The sequence below is a fragment of the Astatotilapia calliptera genome, chromosome 7 (genome assembly GCF_900246225.1).
Source record: "Astatotilapia calliptera chromosome 7, fAstCal1.2, whole genome shotgun sequence".
NCBI classification, from domain to species: domain Eukaryota; kingdom Metazoa; phylum Chordata; class Actinopteri; order Cichliformes; family Cichlidae; genus Astatotilapia; species Astatotilapia calliptera.
The window spans coordinates 2562883-2581947 of record NC_039308.1 but is presented as its reverse complement, the minus strand read 5'-3'; the positions used below and the strand labels follow the sequence as shown (position 1 = coordinate 2581947).

At 41.1% G+C, this 19065-nt stretch overlaps 1 protein-coding gene across 1 annotated transcript; it reads left to right on the top strand.

Moving 5' to 3' along the window:
* The first annotated feature begins 7321 nt into the window (after positions 1–7321).
* Positions 7322–17188, top strand: tat (tyrosine aminotransferase). The gene is made up of 12 exons (XM_026172463.1): positions 7322–7404; positions 9017–9321; positions 9424–9528; positions 9664–9731; positions 9913–10071; positions 10511–10649; positions 10740–10792; positions 14534–14686; positions 14825–14953; positions 15155–15238; positions 16353–16451; positions 16542–17188. The coding sequence occupies exons 1-12, from the start codon at positions 7400–7402 to the stop codon at positions 16680–16682; spliced, it is 1440 nt and encodes a 479-aa protein (XP_026028248.1). The 5' UTR covers positions 7322–7399; the 3' UTR covers positions 16683–17188.
* The last annotated feature ends 1877 nt before the right edge of the window (positions 17189–19065 follow it).

Genomic DNA, 19065 nt, shown 5'->3' with positions numbered 1-19065 from the left:
TCGTGTGGCTTTAACAGTATTACTGCTGAGCTGTGCTGTAGTGCTTTTGGTTATATCGCCTGGCGTCACTGCCAGCACTGCTTCTAGTTGGTTTTCCTCTCCGTACTCCAAGGACCAATCACTGGTAGTCGTGTATACTTTTCCTCTGCAGGACATCTACAAGTCACGGGTCAGCACCGAGGTCAACCATCGTCCCACCCACTCTGTTTGCAGATGCGTATTTACACAGGTCTATTAGAGGGAACAGTAAATAAGCGCAGCGTCATGGTGGGGGTAAAATGAGGACGTTGTTAACTAGCTTAACTCATCCTGGCCTTGAATGATGGAGCCAGGATAAAAAGATAAACAGAGCAAACAGCTAGTGCAGTGTTACCTGGAACTGCTACTTTCTTCTGTGGTTTTTGAGTCGTCTCCTTTTGCACATTTGTGCTCGTATATCTCAAAAACCATTAACGATGAAAGCCTGAAATGATCACGGACTTGCTTTATTTTGCATTTTTGTGAAATATAATTAAACGCCATTCAGAAATTGTCAGTAACTATCTTTTGCAATGTGATTTTTTTATTAGTTTGTGCTTGAATACAGGTCTTTGCAGGACAGGATACAAAGGAAGATGAGATGTACGTCACGTGATGAACTCGGACCCTGTGATGTGGTTTAACCACAGTTTGTGTGCAGCTAAACGCCGCCCCCAGAGGCTTTTTAACCTGTAAAATCAGAACCTGCAAAGCTAACAGGTTGCAGATGTCAGACGTGCTTCTTTCTTCCTTGTGTTTTCTGTATGGAGATGAAGGCCAACACAGACACAGAGTTTACTGACATCAGTGATGTGGAGAAGCACAGGAAGGGGATGAGTAGGCTCTACTTCCTAAGGAAGTTAAGATCCTTCAGTGTGTGCACCAAAATGATGAGAGCTGGTACCCTCCACCCTGTGGTGGAGAGGACGTGACAGTGTTGTTCCATGACGGATACTGGACATACTGGACATACTGGACATGCAGCAGAGCTCCTTTTCAAACAGACCGGTTCAGTTTTGCTGCCTCAAACACAGAGACAGAAAACATTCACGCCTCATGCTGCCACCTTCTATAATCCAATATATCTGCCACAGAGATCAGCATGTGACCTGTTACCACCTACAACACAATCTAAATCACATCGAGGTGACAGTAACCGTTATTCGCCATTACAAACAAAGCGGAGTTATTACGATGATGATGATTTCAGCTACTGTCAGTGCGTCCTGTTTTATTTTCATTTTGCTGCGTGTGTCTGATGTAAGTCCCAGAGACGGTCATTTCTGAGCTTTCCCATAAGACCTTAAGTCCTTTCTTTCATTGTTGTTGTTGCTTCTTTAATCATCTTTTAACTTTCTGAGCTTTTGCTGATGTTAAAATAAAGCGACTCATATGAAGCACTCACATCAGTCTATTGGCTGATATCACCAGATGCTGGTGCATCCCTGCTGAAAATGAATTTAGTAATTCTTCTTTATTTAAATAAGGATTATGGTCTCGGCTATTCTTCTTGGCCTTCTGTTGATCGACAGCCACACGAAACTTTGCAAGGTGACACAAGAAGCCAAAATATCTGGTTAGTAACTCTTTCTCTTATTTGCTCAAACAATATTTTTTATGGTTATCTGTGAGTTAAAGGGATTAACAAGAAACAGGGTTTTATAAATGTTTACAAGTATAGATTTATCTGGCTCTTGTATTTCTAATAAGACACATTTCCTCACATAGATAGAAATTAAACAGGGAAAACAGTTTTTTTTCTGGCTGTTTGTGCCAATAAACACAGTTTTAGTTTTTTAGCATTTTGAGGCAGGACATTTGAAGAACTTGCCAACTTTGCAAACCTTTTTTTTTACTAACACATCGAGTTCGTTCAGATTAGGAGGCAGGATTTTGCAGGATCTCCCCAAAAGCATGAAACAAAAACAAGAGAAACAGAAGTCACACAATAACATTGAAAAGGCATTCTTCAGTCTTCCTGCTGAGACTTTAAAGTATTCTATTATTTGTAAATTGTGTTTACCTCACAGTATAAAACACCTTGAGTAAACTGTTCTTGTCATTTGTTGCTATACAAATAAAACTGATTTGAATTGAACTGAAAATAAAAGGCAGCCACTGTAGCTTTCATTGGTTAGTGAAGTCCTGCTATGAAACCTGCTGAGTGCTTCTGCCACTGTCATGTTAGCTTTCCTTCTCATTCAGATGCCACAGAAAAATCTTATTTACAAATTAACGTCATGGTCCCCTCAATAAAACTCGTTTGCTACAGCTGCTTCTGTCAGACGCCACTCAGATGCCCATAGCTCCATATGGAGGAGATCACCACCACAAAAACAATCCACCCTCTGTGAAAGGACAAAACCATCCACAGCACAGCAGCAGATTAAAGATGGGGCAGAGGCTGTTGCTTTTTTGTAAACAGGAGTCACTCCCTGCTGGTCAGTGGGCAGAACGCTGGCTTCACCTCTCAGACCTGAAAGCTAGAGGAGAGTCTCCTTTTCATTGACATTATTTTGAAATGACTGCATGATGCTTGACTGATGGGCCGTTGCATAAAGAGTAGTTTCCACCTCTTCACTGTCAGCCAGTCAGAGTGCTCACTGTAGCTGTCGAGCATTAAGTGTGTTTGGTTTGAAGTTCTGTTTGTTTGTCGGCTATTGATTGAGAACACAGTGACTGGCTGTCCGCACACGTGAATGCATAACATGTTTTTCTCAGTCAAACGTCAGTCTTAGTATTTTATAGCCTCCATGAACCAGTAACTTTTTGTCTTGGTACGTGACGTAAAAGCGTAAATGATGTGCAGGAGCTGCAGAGACTGTAAATCGTTCTAAGGTGGTTCGGTTTGGAGGAGTTCACTGACCAGTGACCACTCAGTGAGCACACAGAGCCCAAATCATCACTCCTCCTCCACTGTGCTGACAGCTGCTCTGAGGCCTTTCCTCCGAACGTTCTGCTGTGTATCATAGACAAACATCTCCACTTTGGTCTCGTCTGTTCCAGAAGTTTTGTGCTTTGTTTTTTGCTGTTTACTTGAGTATTGCGTAGTCTGACCTTGGGGTGAATTCGTTGGGGAGTTCTTGCTATAGAATGATGGACTTGTTCTGAAATGACCTCTGAGATGGATGAGCAGCAGCACTTTCTGATGTCTTTCTGAAGGAAACTGTTTCCAGGGCCTACTCCGTGGATCGGCTTCCTCCGAGGCGTGGACGTCTATCAGCAGAGAATGTACCTTCACCTATCAGCAGAGAATGTCCCTTAGTCTGTAACACAGTCAAATATATTCTCAAGTAATATTCAAGCATGCCATTCAGCGTGTTAGTACGAGCAGCTCGGGAGCAGCTTGGGAGAACAAGAAAACAGAGACTGCTTTAGATTGTCTTCCCAAAGTGACTCAACTTTATTCACAAGTACAACAGTTTATGCTGTTGCATGCTGGGGGAGCAGGCTGAGGGTCGCAGATGCCAACAGACTTAATAAACTGATCCGTAAGGCCAGCAATGTTGTGGGGATGGAGCTGGACTCCCTCAAGGTGGTGTCGGAGAGGCGGATGCTGTCCAAGATAAAGACAATGTTGGATAACACCTCCCACCCACTCCATGACATGTTGGTCAGTCACAGGAGCTCGTTCAGTGAGAGACTGAGATTACCGAAAAGCACCACTGAACGACACAGGAAATCATTCCTGCCTGTGACTGTCTCACTGTACAACGCATCCACTTAACACACTGTTTGCTGCTACAACTACACATGTTTCTTTTCCAAATATTTATTTATAAGTGACTTGTGTATGTATGTATGTATATATATGTATATATTGTACTATTCTTAGTTAGCGTATTGTCTGTCTTGTCTTAATGTTGGTTTAAAATGGAGCACTGTAACAAAAAATAATTTCCCCCAGGGATCAATAAAGTATTCTGATTCTGATTCTGATTCTGATTATATAGAGGGTAAAATTCACGAGACAGCAGATTTATCAGTTTAAACCAGTACAGACCAAGATAAGGGAGCGTCTTCCTGCCCTTGGGTGAAGAAGCATCCTTTGTGTAGTTTATCAGTTCAGCTACAATTGTGATTATCTCAGCGACATATTTTCAAGGCACAAAACGAAGAGTTCTTTCATTAGTGAAATCTGAAACAAACCATTTGGCCTTCAACAGGCGTCTAAAAGATTAAGAAACTAATGTAGCTGAGGGAGTGATCTCTGTGGTATTTCAACCTTGTACCAGCCTGTGATTCTCACACATCAATTCTTGGGTCAAAGAGAAAAACACTGAAACAAAGGGGCCTTATTGAATGACAGAGTTTTCCTGCATAATGTCACTATAAAACAATATCCAGTAAATGCTCCCATGGTACTAAAATACCTAACACTTTCCTTCTTGGTTCTCCAGATCTCCAAACTGCCAGGACCTCATCACTTACCGATGATCAGATAATCTAGTGCATTTGATAGACAGCATCTGGCTGCTGCTCACACTCTTTACATCACTAAGGTTGGACTTGTACATTTTCATTCCTTTAAAAAGGACGAGAAAGGCTGAGCGTGTCATGGTCCTGGGTCATTTGACCCAGTGTTTTGCATCTTCCTGTGTTTTGTACTATGATTTATGTATCCAGGGCCTGGAACAAAGAGGGCACAACCATAAATTTAATTCTTATAAAATCCAACCAGGTAGTTCTGGTGAGCGACAGTCAGTTTATTTACACTGAATAATGAACAGAGAGTCTGAAGAGTTTTCAAAAGTGTGACTCCTTCTGTGGTCCGTGGTGTGAAAGGTGGAAATCCAACACTCGATATTTACAGCAAAGCTCCGCTCCCACAACACACTCCTTACCAGCTTCCTGACAAGACAAGACGTGATGATCAGTTTAGTGTTCACGCCAGGCACGTGCAGAGGGGGTGGAGGGGGCTTGAGCACGTTGGGTGCCCCAAGTGCCCTTTTCTTGAGGCATTTTTTCTTCTATGTGTGTGCGTGTGGAGTCCTGCCTGTGCCCCTCAACAAAAACATTTAACTATTATTCACAATTTTGCTAAATAAAAGGCTTGCATCAGTCACATGATGTCCATTAACCAATGCTCGCCCTTGACGGCAGTGCGTGCCGGTTACGAGCCGGGAAGGAGGTCGTGAAGAGCTACAGGGCTTTTCCCTGCCACATAAATATGGAATATTATAATATTATAATTATGATATTCAAAAAACCGCACACACTGTATATATAATCTGTAAACAGATTATAGATTAGATTTATATTTTAAATATGACAAAATGCTGCAGCAGCAAAATGATTGTATCTCTTTAGTTTAAACATTTAGTCAGATTGCTGCCTGCACAGGGTGGACAGCCAAACAAACTGAATCATCATAAATACATTATTTTATAATTTTTACTTTGTTTATTTTTACTTTATTATCATAGCACTAGGAATAAATGGCCTGTATTTATATAGCGCTTTACTCGTCCCTAAGGACCCCAAAGCGCTTTACACATTCAGTCACGCACACATTCACACACTGGTGATGGCAGCTACGTTGTAGCCACAGCTGCCCTGGGGCGCACTGACAGAGGCGAGGCTGCCGGACACTGGCGCCACCGGGCCCTCTGACCACCACCAGTAGGCAACGGGTGAAGTGTCTTGCCCAAGGACACAACGACCGAGACTGTCCAAGCCAGGGCTCGAACCGGCAACCTTCCGATTACAAGGCGAACTCCCAACTCTTGAGCCACGATCGCCCAATAAGGGAAGGATTATGGATCAGCACCATGATGCAAACTTGTGGCCATACAGTATATACAGTATTCTGGAGATCACTGCATGTGCGTGTGTGTGTGTGTTTTATGTGTATCGATTTTTTAAAATTATTACTCATGTTATATTATTGTCCAGACATGCCTCGTAAGGACACGAAGAGGAAACAGTGACAGAAGCAGCTGTGTGAGGCTAAAGCAGTGAATCCCTCAGCAGCTGGATTACAGGACAGGTCACAATAACACACCCATCAGTTGTTGCATCACAGAGGTATTCAGGTATAAAAACAATAATAAACACAATTTCTTGGTTCTATAACATTTCCTGTCATTACTTTATTATGGATTAGGTGCAAGAGCTGTTAAGTGGGGCGACCGTGGCTCAGGGGGTCAGGAAGCGCATCTGTCGCCGGTTCGATCCCCGGGCTCTCTGTCCTGGTCGTTGTGTCCTTGGGCAAGACACTTTACCCTCCTGCCTACTGGTGTTGGCCAGAGGGGCCGATGGCGCGATATGGCAGCCTGGCTTCTGTCAGTCTGCCCCAGGGCAGCTGTGGCTACACCTGTAGCTGCCTCCACCAGTGTGTGGATGAATAGTGGCATTGTAAAATGCTTTGGGTGCCTAGAAAAGCGCTGTATAAATCCAATCCATCATTATTATTATTAAGTGTGGATAATTAAATAATAGCAGATTGTGCCTCGTTCTCAGGTGGACAGCAAGTGGAGAGTGAAAGACCAGAGAAGGAGATGGAAGGAGGAAGACTGTGATTCACAGGCAGAGCCTAGTTTGTTTTCTCACAATTTTCTTTCATAATTTTTCTGTTGTCTTATGGTTTTATGTGCATAAAGCAAAGAAGAAACCTTGTTTATAAGTTAGGAAGCAGTGGAAGGTGATGACATCTCTTTGATATTTCCTGGGAAAAGCTTTGATCTGGATGGTCTCTGATCAGTGCTGGAAACTAGACTCATTCATTTCCATGGAAGAAGGACTCTTCCATGGAAAGTGCGTCTAATGGCCAAGTACATGCACAAACACATACAAGGAATTTGGTTCCAGTAGATGTAAATCACAACAATATGTAAAGGACACAACACACACACACACACACACACACACACACACACACACACACACACACACACACACACACACAAAAGTGTATTTAGGTCATTAAAAGCATTAAAATGTTAGTAATGTTTTGGCCTGAGATGAAGATGACTTTCACTTCCTGCAGACCTTCATATGTCCCCGGCTGTGGGACTCATATTTGCCTTCATGATCAATAGATTTCTGCCCTGCTGTCAGACCCTCGCTTTGGCCCCAGCTGATTCTGGCGTGACGCACTGAGGCGGTCTCCCTGTGCGTGAGGCCAGCTCCTCTCTTTCACTGCTCCTACATGCTGATTGATGCTGTTAAGGTTTTGTGGTCGTATGGTTCTGGTTAGTGATGTTAGAGGGGTGTGATGGTACAACCCTCAACCTCCACCAATGGAATTATGGGCAGGGCTCAACACCCATTTTCAGGGATCTCGCTATAAAGCCGGGTTTGTACATCCTGGCTTCTGTTCTTTAATTTAACTGAGAGCGATTAAACTGCGCTGCTGCTTTTTGGAGACTTTGAATAAATCATGAGGTAAGTAAACAACATTATTTTTCTTTCTTTTTTAAAAAAATTATGTAATTTCATTAATTGGCAGATTTTAAATCATGTATGAATTGAGTGGCATCCTGATAAATTACAAGTTTTCAAAGACTTATATTACACATTACAGCACTCTTATTACGACTGGATAACTTTATGCTTTAAACCACTTAATACTAAACCTCAGCTTCTTTGTAGACCGATGAATCTATGAATGAATTATCAATGAAATATTAACCTGTGAATGCGGTCACTTTCATTTATTACAATCTTGAACAGAAAAGCTTTGAAAGTTAAAGTGTAATCCAGCAAAAGAGATCAAAATCTGAGCAGATCAATAATTCACGTTGATGAGGAAAATATATAAATTGTTTCTTGTTTTTTCTTTTTTTACGCACAAAACCTAAAGTTTACAATTTTTTTTTTTTTTGTACCTCAGGAAAAAGATTTTTTTTCACAATGTAGGCGAGACCATTAACAACTGTTACAGTATATATAGTATAGTACATATATATATATATATGAGTGTGTGTGTGTGTGTGTGTGTATATATATATATATTCGTTTTTAAAAAAAAAAAAAAACCCCATAGATAATACTGATGTATGAAGGTTGTCGGTGGAAGATTTTTAGTATTTCTAGTATTTTATTTTAGTATTTTCCAAACACAAAGTTCACACAGCTGGAAGTAAGCAGGAGTAATCAGGCCCAATAAACACCAAGAACCCCCCTCCCCCCCCCCCTTTTTTTGGAGCCCTTTGTTCATATACCGGAGATGACGGAGCCAAATTAAAGAAATGAAAACAGAATTGAACAATTAAATAAACTAAATGTATTTAATAGAAAGGAACTAAATGCATCAACATCAGAAGGCGAACCCAAAGGCCCAGATTAATTCATTTATTCTATTTCATTGGACTCAACTTATGTCATTGTACTAAAAACACAAAGAGCAATTAAATGCATAAAAAATACAAATAAAGATTCTAATTAATCTAATTAATGTAAAATGTTCGTATTCATTTGAATTAATTTTTGTGGTGATTTAATTGTTTTTAAAATAAATTTTTAATTTGACATGCTTTATGTATTAATTGGTAAATGTATGCATGTATGTATTTATATATTATTAGTTGTTGGTGACCGCACCATCACAAACACTCAGAGCTCTCTCTTTAGTAAATACCTAAACAAATAAATAAATAGAAATAAATAAACATTCTATAATGCAGAGGAATCACTGATGATGAAATCAGTCATAATAAAATAAACAAAGGAACTAATGAATTTATAGAATTAGGATTTTTCTGCGTTGGTATTTATATGCATTTGTATCAATTTACATATTTACAGAAACTGGGAAAAATAAATAAAAATACATACGTTTACATTAAATAAATATATTAATAAATATGTCTGTAATACAGTTACAGATATAAATATGATAAATATCAATACATATTTTTATATATTTAATATATAAATATTGTATATGAAATTGACACCTCTGCAATCTAGGAGAGTATAGATACAAAGTACGGCACATTACAAGACTGAGTCTGATTAAATGAATCATTTGTTAATCCTGTGCTGGACTCTTTAGTTCCAGGATGGAGACCAAGTCTTACATGGTTCAGATGAACGGGAATGGAGTTTGTGGCAAAACTACGGTAAATGGAAAAACCCTAAATGAAAATGGAGTGAACAGAAACGGGGTGCACGGGAATGGCGTCCACCATGTCAACATCAAAGGCGCCTTATACCCAATCAAATCTAAGAGCCGGAGGCAAAGGTGGGAGGTGAAGCCTTCGGAGATGGCTAACAACACGCTCAACCCCATCAGGGCCATCGTGGATGGGATGAAGCTCACCCCGAACCCGGAAAAACCCATGATCGCACTTTCGATCGGTGAGGAGATTCCTCGTAAAATTCCCTTTAGATTTGGGGGTTTGCATCATGCTTATTCTTTGTTTTTTCTAACTGCTGATTACCTTCACCTTTGCTCCTCAGGGGATCCCACCGTGTTTGGAAACCTGCCCACCGATGGTGCAGTGCTTCAGGCCATGAAGGATGCCATAGACTCCCAAAAATACAACGGCTATGCTCCCTCTGTCGGTGAGCCATCCCTAAAGTGAAATGATGTGAAAAGATAGATGCAAAGATGAATATGTTTTTCTAAGAGCCAGCAAAGCGCAGAAGAAACTGTTGAACATGTACAATCATGAATCCTTTCTCTGCGTCCACTGACAGGTTACCTGCAGAGTCGGCAGGCGGTGGCAAACTTCTACAGCTGCCCTGAGGCTCCACTGGAGGCAGAGGTGCTCACTCCTCACACACATTACCGTCTGCCCCTAAATCTGAAATGTGAACTACACTTTTACTAAAAACTCAGTAGCAAATGGCTTTGGCGTCAATCTGCTTGTTACAGTGGATTGTTTTGAGTTCCTGTGTGAAATTAACAGATTCTCCGAACTAAAGAAGACCCTGTCTCTCTTCCAGGATGTGATTCTGACCAGCGGATGCAGTCAGGCCATCGACCTGGCTATCAGTGTGTTGTGCAACCCAGGAGACAATATCCTGGTACCGTGCCCAGGCTTCTCCTTATATAAAACTCTGGCTGTTTCCATGGGCATCGAGGTCAAACTTTACAACCTGCTTGTAAGTGTGGGGACAGTTTCTCTGTTTTTAATGCTGGCCTAAGCACTAAACACTTTTTGGGCTGGAACAGTTATGATTATTACATTTTAGTGGCATCATCTTTTCAAGTACATCAATCATGGGTAAACTCAAATGGATCTGCCACACTCAGCTTATCTGTTATTTCTCCCAGAAAGATTTCACATATTTTAATGACCACATCTCAAAGGAGCAACAGAGCAGGAAACATGTGAATGAGGCTGGTGACGGTGAAGGCTGTGGAACACACAGCATTTATGTTTTCTGTTAACTGGATTCATTTATATCAAAGAATCAGATTTTATGAGCATGTAATTTGTAAAGTTACTAAAGTAAAAGTGGCATGAACATAATATACAAGTAAAGTAATGATAATAAACACTCATCGGTGCATAAACATGTATTATGATTATTTTCACAGCCGGAGAAGTCGTGGGAGGTTGACCTGCAGCACATGGAGAGCCTGATTGATGAGAGGACTTCCTGTCTAATCATCACCAACCCATCCAACCCGTGTGGCTCTGTTTTCAACAAGAAGCACCTGCAGGAGATCCTCAAAGGTTGGCTGCACTCAGAGTGGGGAAGAATTCCAGTTTTGTAAGCAAACAAACACAACATCTCTCAAACAATTCCATTCTTCTTTTGTCCAGTGGCCTCCAGACACTGTGTCCCCATCCTGGCTGATGAGATCTACAGTGATATGGTGAGTGTAGCAGCTGTCGACACAAGCTGCATCTCAGCACAGGTGGGCTTGGCTCGTGCAACACCAGCGAGGCACTTTCTTTTTGTTTTAAACCACAATGACAGTAGATGTTCTGTTCCAATTGGTGGCATTTGCCCTGGCTCTGCATGTGCTGATGTGCGTGCACAACCTCACATCAGCACATGGGGGGGATTAGTGCCTCTGTGCAGGCCAGTGGCCGGGAGGTCAGCAAGGACAAGCAGTGGATAGATAAAGATTTAAAGTGAGACCGCATCCATGTTAAAACATACAGTCCAGTACTAAATATAAAAGGTAAGTCCCACATGTTTCTATTTTATCATTTTGTCATGTTGGTTGTAAAAACTGTAAAAGCCACAAATTGTCACACAAATGTTTTTGGACATTTAAAGCAACTTTTGTCAAAAAGGAGCAAAAACATGTGATTTGAACATTTGAACAAGTATCGAGTGTACACTCACAAAATAGTACTAGCATTGTATAACCAGCACTGCTCCAAAAGGAGTTATGTTGACATTATCTAATAAGTGTATGGTTTGTTCACCTGTGTGGAATATTACATTTCATTCCAATTTACAGCAGTTTTCTCAGGGCACCTTAAATAGTGAGGTAAAGACCCGAGCAATCAGACGATCCTCTCTGAACATCTCTTGGTGATGGTGGGGAGAAAGACCTGCCTTTTAACAGGAACAGACTTCCAGTAGAACTATGCAGCAAAACTGTGGTCTGCTTTTCTAGGCCCAGTGACTTACAGGTTTTCTTTAAAGATTTCAGGTTTGATTAAATGGAATAAAGCTAGAACAGATTTTTGTCTAATAAACAGAATTAAATCATCAGCATATAGTGACAGCTCGGTCTATACTGGACCAGTCACACTGTTTTTCTGAACACGTGGGTGTAATCGTGGAGCTCTTTCAAAAGTTTGATTGCTCATCAGCTTTGCATTATCAGAAACTGTGAAATATTCCTGTTTCTCAAGATTCTTTCAGATATTTTTTTCAAAAGCAAAACTTTTCCAACATATTAAAACCAATCAATGTCTACTGTACATCGAAGGATAATAGGGTCTTAAATATTGTTATATTCAGAACTAAATATTTTATATAAACCTTCCAGTTACAAATCCTTCTCTGCTCATTATCAGCAGTATTGCATTTGCTCATAATAAGAATAATAATGTAACGTAACGTTTATGAGGACAAGCTTATTGTCCTCACATTTGCTAAAATATTTTCTCGCACTTGAAAGTAATAAAATTAGATCTCCGCTCATAAAATGTGAAAAGTTCTTATTCTGCAACTCTTCTTGAAACCGTCAGTGATGCAACACATTTTAACATGCATGTCTTATGACAATGAATGTGTGTGTGAATGGGTGAATGACTGAATGTAGTGTAAAGCGCTTTGGGGTCCTTAGGGACTGAGTAAAGCGCTCTACAAATGCAGGCCATTTACCATCAGTCTGGGAAAATCTGTACTGGTCAAAGTTTAGTTGAAGGTCATGCAAATATGTCCACAGATAAGCAGACACACTCTCTGGCAGCCATCATATTGTTTGTCAGCTCGCAACAAATGGAGATGAGGCAACAGTGCAGTAATTTTCCACTGAGAATTCAAATTGATCAGTAAGAACACCTTTATTTCCTTTTTATAGGCTATAAGTGCATCATATGCATTTATACTAACTATTATTTTAAAAATGATATGTACATATAGAGTGTTCTACCTCTGACATAAATGGTTCCCGAAATATTTGAACTTACACTCGTTTCTTTCTTTCTTTGTTGCCTCACCTTTATCCTCCAGGCATGTCTCTGCTAAATAAAACTCACGTAGCAGTAGACAGTAACGATGATGCTTTAGCATCTTTTAGTTCGTGGGGGTTCGTTTTGAGGAGTTTCCGATCATCTTTGTCTCAGCTGAAGTTGACAGTTTGGGTCTTGTTCGGATTTATTCCCTCCAGTCCTTTGTTACATCTGAGCTGTTTTGACTTTTGCACTTTACAATGTGTTGGTCTGTCTAATGAGTGCAAACTAAAACAATCGATCGATCAGTCGTTTAAGAGGCATTTAGTACATGCATGCTGCACACTGCATCGTCTGTGATATTTCCTTTGCCATCTTCACACGTTTTCATCTCAGCTCTGGAGTTGAGATGAAGATGTGTGCTTTTGTGGAAAAACACTGGGAGGCCTTGTGTCGCAGTGGACTTGCTGACTCGCCTGCTTGATGATATTAAAGCTGAACAAAAACAACTTTTGAAAGCTTGTTTTTGTGGGAGCTGTTGTGAGTGTAATAGTTTAAAGTCGGGGTTACTGGGTGCTTCCACAAACCACCTCGCCACCATTGGACCGTTCCATAATGAGCATGTGCAGACCAGAATGACTTTGCACTTTTTTGGCTGCATGTGCTTGCAATTACTGCAGCTGTCTGGTTTTGTTACAGCAGAACCTGGGGAGGAATGGGGGCCGTGTGGTGGGTGGAGACGTGGCCTCAGGGTGCACTGGTGAGGCCTGTTTTTCAGTGAGCGGCGACTGTGAGCTGCAACACCTAGGACGTTTCAGGCAGTGGGTCAGTGCCCCTGCTCCTCACCTCTGTAAGCCCTTCAGTGATAAATTGTGGTTTTATGGGGCACGTCTGCACAGTCAACATGCTCTCTGTGGAGATGTTTGACCTGCCTATGAGTCACAGTTATAAGCCATGCACACAGCTGCACATGCATTCACTCCATTGTCTCCATCAAGCTTTTCATTGCATCTATGTTGATCAATGCTTTACATTTGTCCTCCTCTTGATCTGAGAGGCGTTTAAGACATTTGTGCCAGAAAACGAGTTATGCAATCACGTTAGTGCTGCTGTTATGTCATTCACGTCAGTCTGGCCAATAGGATGCGGGGTAGTGTCTTTTCTCCATGTCACGCAGCTTTAATAAGAACCAGCTTTCTGTGGGTGAAACGTTTCTCTTTGTGGTTACCTCAGCATCGGCCTCCCTCTTTAACTCTCTTCCTTTTGTTTCTCTCTGGTATTTTTGTGAGACTTTCAGGAAGAATATTATGCAAGATTATGCAAAAAGTTGATGTAATTGTTGTTTGTGTCTTTTAACACTTTCCTCGCTGCTGTGTTTTACTCTGTAAACAGCTGCTGTCATGCTGTTAGTGAACATGAGGATGAAAGTAGTTCTGACTATACATCGCTGTGTAAATGACAGAAGTTTGTTTCCTCTTCTTTTTAAGGAGGGCATCAGACACAAGTTGAAATGAAGAAAGCATAACTACAGAAATGCTTAATTAATAAATAAGACATCAGCTGATCTCTTTGAGCAAGTGCTCTCTTTGAGCTGCTTCAGTCAGCAATAGTTGCTGTGCATCTGCAACTTGCTTTGCAACCCACCTCCAGCCCTGGGTCTTCCCGTCCTTCCTCTGATCTGCCTGAGAAAGTTTGGTCTCTCTTTAACACCGAGCCTTCGTGTTAATAACATCATTTCAAAATGACCAAGAATTCCTATGATTTTTTTCCGCTTATCTCCAAGCCCTCTCGTTTTTTTCACTGTGGTGTCAGTCTGTGGGAAACCCAAACTGATCCAAACAACAACAGCATGATGATTTTCTCCTTTTAAGTCATATGAATTAAAACGGCTGCACGTCAGTTTGCCTCAATGAAACATCTGTAAACGTCAAATATCTGCATATGTAATATAAAGTTTTTATTCTTGTTTTTGCCCTCAGGTTTTCCCAGGATGCAGTTCTCCTTCAATGGCATCCCTCAGCAGTGATGTTCCCATCCTGTCCTGTGGCGGTTTGGCTAAACGCTGGCTGGTGCCTGGCTGGAGGATGGGATGGATCCTCATCCATGACAGGGATGATATATTTGGAACTGAGGTACTTTTTATTTATTTATTTTACAGTTCCTGATGGGGGAAGCGTTGACCGATTGTTCCAATACTCAAACCCAAACACACAATGATATACAATAATTTGCACATTACATTTACCCGACTGACACGTTTCTTCGTTCAGATTCGACAGGGTCTGGTAAAACTCAGCCAGCGTATTCTGGGAGCCTGCAGCATCGTTCAGGGGGCGCTGGAGCAAATCCTCGACAGCACTCCTCAAAGCTTCTACAACAACACCATCGGCTTCCTTAAGGTAATGGAGAGAAGTTGTTTTAATATATTCCACTTTTATAATTAACTTTGAGTAGCAGTAGCTGACCCTGGTTCCTTTTTTGTTCCTTCAGTCCAGATTCTTGTTGTTATGTCTTAATTCTGTCTGAAATCACATAGTAATGCACATTAATATGCATCACATGACACTGTGTGAACGGTTTATCATCCTTTGCTTCCTCAGTCTAACTCAGAGATTTGCTTCAGCGAGCTGTCCTCCGTCCCCGGCCTGAACCCTGTCATGCCTTCAGGAGCCATGTACATCATGGTGAGTGTTGAACGTGTGGTTTGCATTCAAATTTCTGTGCCATGATCATTTTCTCAGTCACATTTAGTTTACTTAGCATCATCATTTTTGCAGTGAACTGTGCTCTGTGCCCAGGTTATCACATTTTATGGGAAATTTCCACAGTGTCTGGATTTTGCAAATGACTCACACTTAACCATTTAAATGACTTTAAAAATCAGATTTGTGAGTTTAAAACAGAAACTTTACAGAAGCTTTTAGACCTTTAATTCATACTTTGAATGAGGTCTTTGAGCAGCAGTTACAGCTTAGGTAATCTCTACAATATTTATATTTATTTGCATTCATCATTCATCTCCCTGTACCTGCTGCACCCCACAGCACGATGATACCACCGCCGTGCTTCTCTGTGGGGCTAGTGTCAGCAGGTAATGAGTGTATTGGGGTTTATAATGAGTTTAGGCGTGTCCATGTGCAGATGTGAGATGTAGATACATGGACAAAGTGCTTCTACTATGGCAACAAATAGTTACATTATGGCCTTTTGGACAGATTGTCATAGTTTACATTTCTCTTTGCCCATAACATAAAAGTCTGACTGATGGGGTGCTGGTGAGATGGTGGTGCTACCAGCAGGTTCTCCAGGACTTCTGAAACTCTATCAGAGCGACTGTTTGGGCTCCTGGTCACCTTTGTGATCAAGGACCTACCTGCCTGGCTACTCTGTTTGGCCAGACTGACGGATGTAGGAAGAATCCTCATGGTTTTAAATTTCTCCCAAAGTTTGGCCGCTAAGCACCCGGGGACACTGCTGGCAGATTTCTGCTTCACCATAGTTTTATCAAAGAGATCTACTGAGAGTTTTGGTGACGTGAAATAAAAATTATGGGATTTGATATCCCATGTGAGAAATTCTCAAGTCTCTCCAGTCAGATGATTAAGGATGATTCAGGCAAATGGAATACAGCTGAGAACACGTCGGAACCACTAAAAGGGTCAGAATACCTTTAAAAATGAAAGATTTCATTGACTGGTGGGAAACTACAAATGAAGTGTGCACACAGTAAAGGAGTCTGAATGATGTCAGCATTCAGAGTTCAGAGGTTAGACCAACCATGGTGTTTACATTTTCCAGATTGGGATCGACATGGATCACTTCCCAGATTTTAAGAACGATGTGGACTTCACCGAACGGCTGGTGACTGAGCAGTCTGTCTTCTGTCTGCCTGCTTCGGTAAGACGCCATCACCTTTCCTCTCACTGCTGATTCGTCGGTCCTCACACCGACATATTTCTAAACTCCATCCTTCCTGACGTTTCACAGGCGTTTGAGTATCCCAACTTCTTCCGCATTGTGGTGACAGTCCCGGAGGAGATGATGCTGGAGGCTTGTGCTCGGATCAGGGAGTTTTGCCAGAGCCACTATCGCCCCCCCAGCCGTGACAGCAATGACCTGGACCAGTAATGCAGGGGCTGTACCAGTCTTACAGCTGTCCCACCACAACATTACCCTGAAATCTTTTTTTCAAAAGCTGCCATGGCAACAAAAAGCATGCAACAGCATATCTAATGGTGTAATTTTTATGTAAACTCTTAAGAAATGAACAAATGTGATATTTATATTTTATACTGACAGCTTGTATTAACCTGTACTTGTATATTTATATCAATTGTATTTCACTTACACACCTCTTTGATATAATCTGCAGCTAGCTTCTTTGTTAGCTTATGCTTGCTTTTTTCCCTGAGCTACAAGTAGAGGAAGTGAATGTGTTTGTTTATTTTTATAAGCCTTGTATACTGATAATCACCTCCTTACATGAGATCGATCGATCTATCTATCTGTCTATCTTTCTATCTATCTATCTATCTATGTAGATAGATGAAGTATAAATATTGTGCATTATTTTCAGACACAGCATTTTGTGCCATTGTTAACAGTTAATATAATAAACTGTACTGACATAACAAGTAAAGGATAAATATTCAATGTTAAAGAAAAATCGCAGAATAAAATATAAACAGAAACAAAATAATCCTCCTCTGATGATTTGAATCAAAAATTTCACATTTGGATTCATGCAACTGCAAAGCCAAATACAGTTGATCAGCATCAGTCGCTACATGACAGAAACACAAGGTTCATGTGGTTTATCCATAACTTATGAGGCTTATTGAACAAAAACATGTTAAAATGAGGTTTTAATAGTTTCAGTGATCTTCGTTTCTTATCAATTCTTATAAATATTTTGGAGAACTTGTGTTTACAACACAGTGGAACAAATATTAGGACTCATAACGTGATCATTTTTTCTTTTCCAGAAGCCGAGTTTTGTCTCTGGATTAAAATATTTTTAAAAATATTTGATGCAAAACAAATGATTACAACAAACAACACACTTCTATATTTAGGGAATAAAAAACAGAAAGGATTGACTAGCACTGCTCCAGTAAAATATAAAACTTACATTCATGCAGTTATGAAGCTTAACTTTAGTCCTGGCTTAACTGATTTGCTCAGAAAGAAAACACGAGTTTACCTGTGCAGCGTATTTTATCTCATGTTTGAGCTAGCTGGGACCTAAAGACTGCCTTTAATCTCCTTATGCACACCGAATGTCCTCCTTCATCACTGAAGCTGATCTCAAACCAGCATTCAGACTATCAACAACACTCACATGCTGCTCCATCTGCCTGCCCACAGTGATGGAGCCGTGACACAGCTGGTAATAACTTTTGGCTGGTCTGTGGAGCCTCCTACTGGGCGATGGGAAGGTTTGTTTTCTTGCCACACTGTGCAGGATAACCAAAAGCACTGTGGAGGAAATGATGACCATCCTCCACAGATTCATTAATGAATGAGGTCAGGGCAGGCGTTGCAAGCCTTGCTGGCCACTGTGCTGCTGGTGCAACTGCAGGATGCCATATCCATATTTCACCTGGGAAACTAATAAGTCATAAAAGCAATATCTATCCTGAAGGGTAACTTTAAAGGCACCAAACGTAGCATTGACAGCTCCTCATGCAGCCACGTGGATCTCACGTTCGTGCAGTTTGCATGATTAATCCAGTTTATGGATAGACGTGCACATATGTGCTCAGTAAAATGTCAAACTACACAGAGCCTGGCCACATAAAGCCTGAGGTCTTTCTCTGGAATATCACAGGCATCAAATTTCTGTTTTGTTTTGATATATACGTAGTAGAGCCAGTGGAAGTTTGCTCATGACTGATGATACAAGTGCTCTGTGTGCTGTTGTCTGCAAAACTGACAAATCAAACAAGCAGTGACTCTTTTCAACTTTCTCCAACTTAAAATGACCGTCAGCAGCTCAGTGCTGGGCGTCTCTGCTCATACCAAAAGAGCACTAAGTCACGCTAATTCAATAAAATAACCAACCTGTCTCTTTCTGTTTCACAGAAGGATGAGCAGCTGTGAGGAAAGAAAATCGAGAAGAAACAGCATGACTGTGAGAACACAGAAGAAAAGAAACAACTTTAAAATCAAAGTTTGAAACTCAAAAGCAGGAATCTTCAGGTTTCTACACTCCGACCTGCCTCCATCGTAACTCTTGATTCAGATAAAAGTCCTTAGACGTCACAGTTTGTGCATTCCCAAAACTTTTCCAGCAGACACTGCATCATTTCTGCAACACCAGTTCAGTTTTCGTGGCTTCAGGTGAAGAGCAGCGTGTGTCAAATTTGCATTGCTCCTGAACCTCGAGCTCAACCCGAGACTTTGAGCAGAAAGTCAGCAGCTCTAATGCTGTCAGATCGCGTTTCCCTCTATGATGCACGCTGAAGGCTCCTGCTGAACGTTCCCAACATTCATCACAAGAGGAATCACG

Excerpts from the sequence above, each read along its gene's own strand:
- tat (XM_026172463.1), top strand. Across the intron at positions 9,322-9,423 it reads CATGATCGCACTTTCGATCG|GGGATCCCACCGTGTTTGGA; the intron begins GTGAGGAGATTC and ends TTTGCTCCTCAG. Across the intron at positions 9,529-9,663 it reads CGGCTATGCTCCCTCTGTCG|GTTACCTGCAGAGTCGGCAG; the intron begins GTGAGCCATCCC and ends GTCCACTGACAG.